This window comes from Lucilia cuprina, unplaced genomic scaffold (genome assembly GCF_022045245.1).
Source record: "Lucilia cuprina isolate Lc7/37 unplaced genomic scaffold, ASM2204524v1 Scaffold_6919, whole genome shotgun sequence".
Classification (NCBI taxonomy): Eukaryota; Metazoa; Arthropoda; class Insecta; order Diptera; family Calliphoridae; genus Lucilia; species Lucilia cuprina.
This window is the reverse complement of record NW_025811859.1, coordinates 1-1,081: the sequence shown is the minus strand read 5'-3', so window position 1 is coordinate 1,081 and position 1,081 is coordinate 1. Positions and strand designations below refer to the sequence as shown.

Here is a 1,081-nt window from a genome sequence, read left to right as displayed (position 1 = left end):
AAACTGGTCTATAAACTATAGTTTCTTCTATAAACTCCTTTATAACATGGTCTATTAACTCCTCTATAGACTCGTTTATATTTTAGTCAATAAAATAGTCTATAATCTGATCTAGAAACATGTCGATAGTCTCTTCTTCAAACACTTCTCCTTTCAAATTTGAAATCAAAGAAAATTTATTTTTCAAACACTTTTGATCTTTAAGCTTTTTTTTAAACACCAAAAAAAATTTGCAAAAATTATTTACATTTTCAAAATTAAGTTCTAAACTTAACACTCTTACTAACAGTAGCTTTAATACCGGAAATTTCACCACCATATCTGGAAGTTTCCTTACGTACTGTGCGTACGGCACCCTTGCGTCGAATCAAAGCCTTACGATATTTGCCACGATGTTTAACACGAGGATTACGTTGTTCCTTCTTGCGATGAGGCATAAGACCTTTATTCTTGGCAATTTGATAGGTAATACCACGACGGGATTCAGCATCTCCTTCCTCTTCTTCTTCTTCTTCGTCACCCATTTCATTGACATCATCATCGTCCTCATCACCATCATCTGAAGACATTTCAGCCAAAGTAGCCAAATCGATATCATTTTCCATTTTGTTTTTCTTTTTAGCTGGACCTTCTTCAGCGGCATTATCCTCATCATCACCATAAGCCGATAATATACCCAATTGTGTTTGTTTCTTACTACGTTTTGTCGGCTTTTCTTCGCCCTCTGGTGGTGGTACATTTTTCAAATCTAATATTTCAAATTCATCACCATCTTGTATGCGTTCTAGTAAAGCTTCCAATTGAGGTTTAATAATATTTTCGTGTTTATCATCCAATTGATTTAAGAGTTTCTTTAGTTGAGTTAATCTTTGTATAATGGGATGATTTTCTATGGAACATCTTTTGGCCTTAAGCAGTAAATAAAATGCCAAATTGGAACAATAAGTCAAGGCTATATTCTGATAGTGTTGAGCAAACTGCAAGGCGGGTATCATATTTAGATTGTTTTCATGCACATGTCTCAAAACGGGAGCATGTAGTTGTTGTATTTCCTCCAAATAACCTTCAAAATCACCCACCA

At 34.5% G+C, this 1,081-nt stretch overlaps 1 protein-coding gene across 1 annotated transcript; it reads right to left on the bottom strand.

Moving 5' to 3' along the window:
* Nucleotides 1-151: 151 nt before the first annotated feature.
* On the bottom strand, nt 152-1,076 carry LOC111685435 (something about silencing protein 10; the record flags this gene model as incomplete). The annotated part of the gene is made up of 1 exon (XM_023447704.2): nt 152-1,076. A coding segment is annotated over one exon (819 nt), but the record flags the coding sequence as incomplete, so codon positions are not given.
* Between the last annotated feature and the right edge of the window lie 5 nt (nt 1,077-1,081).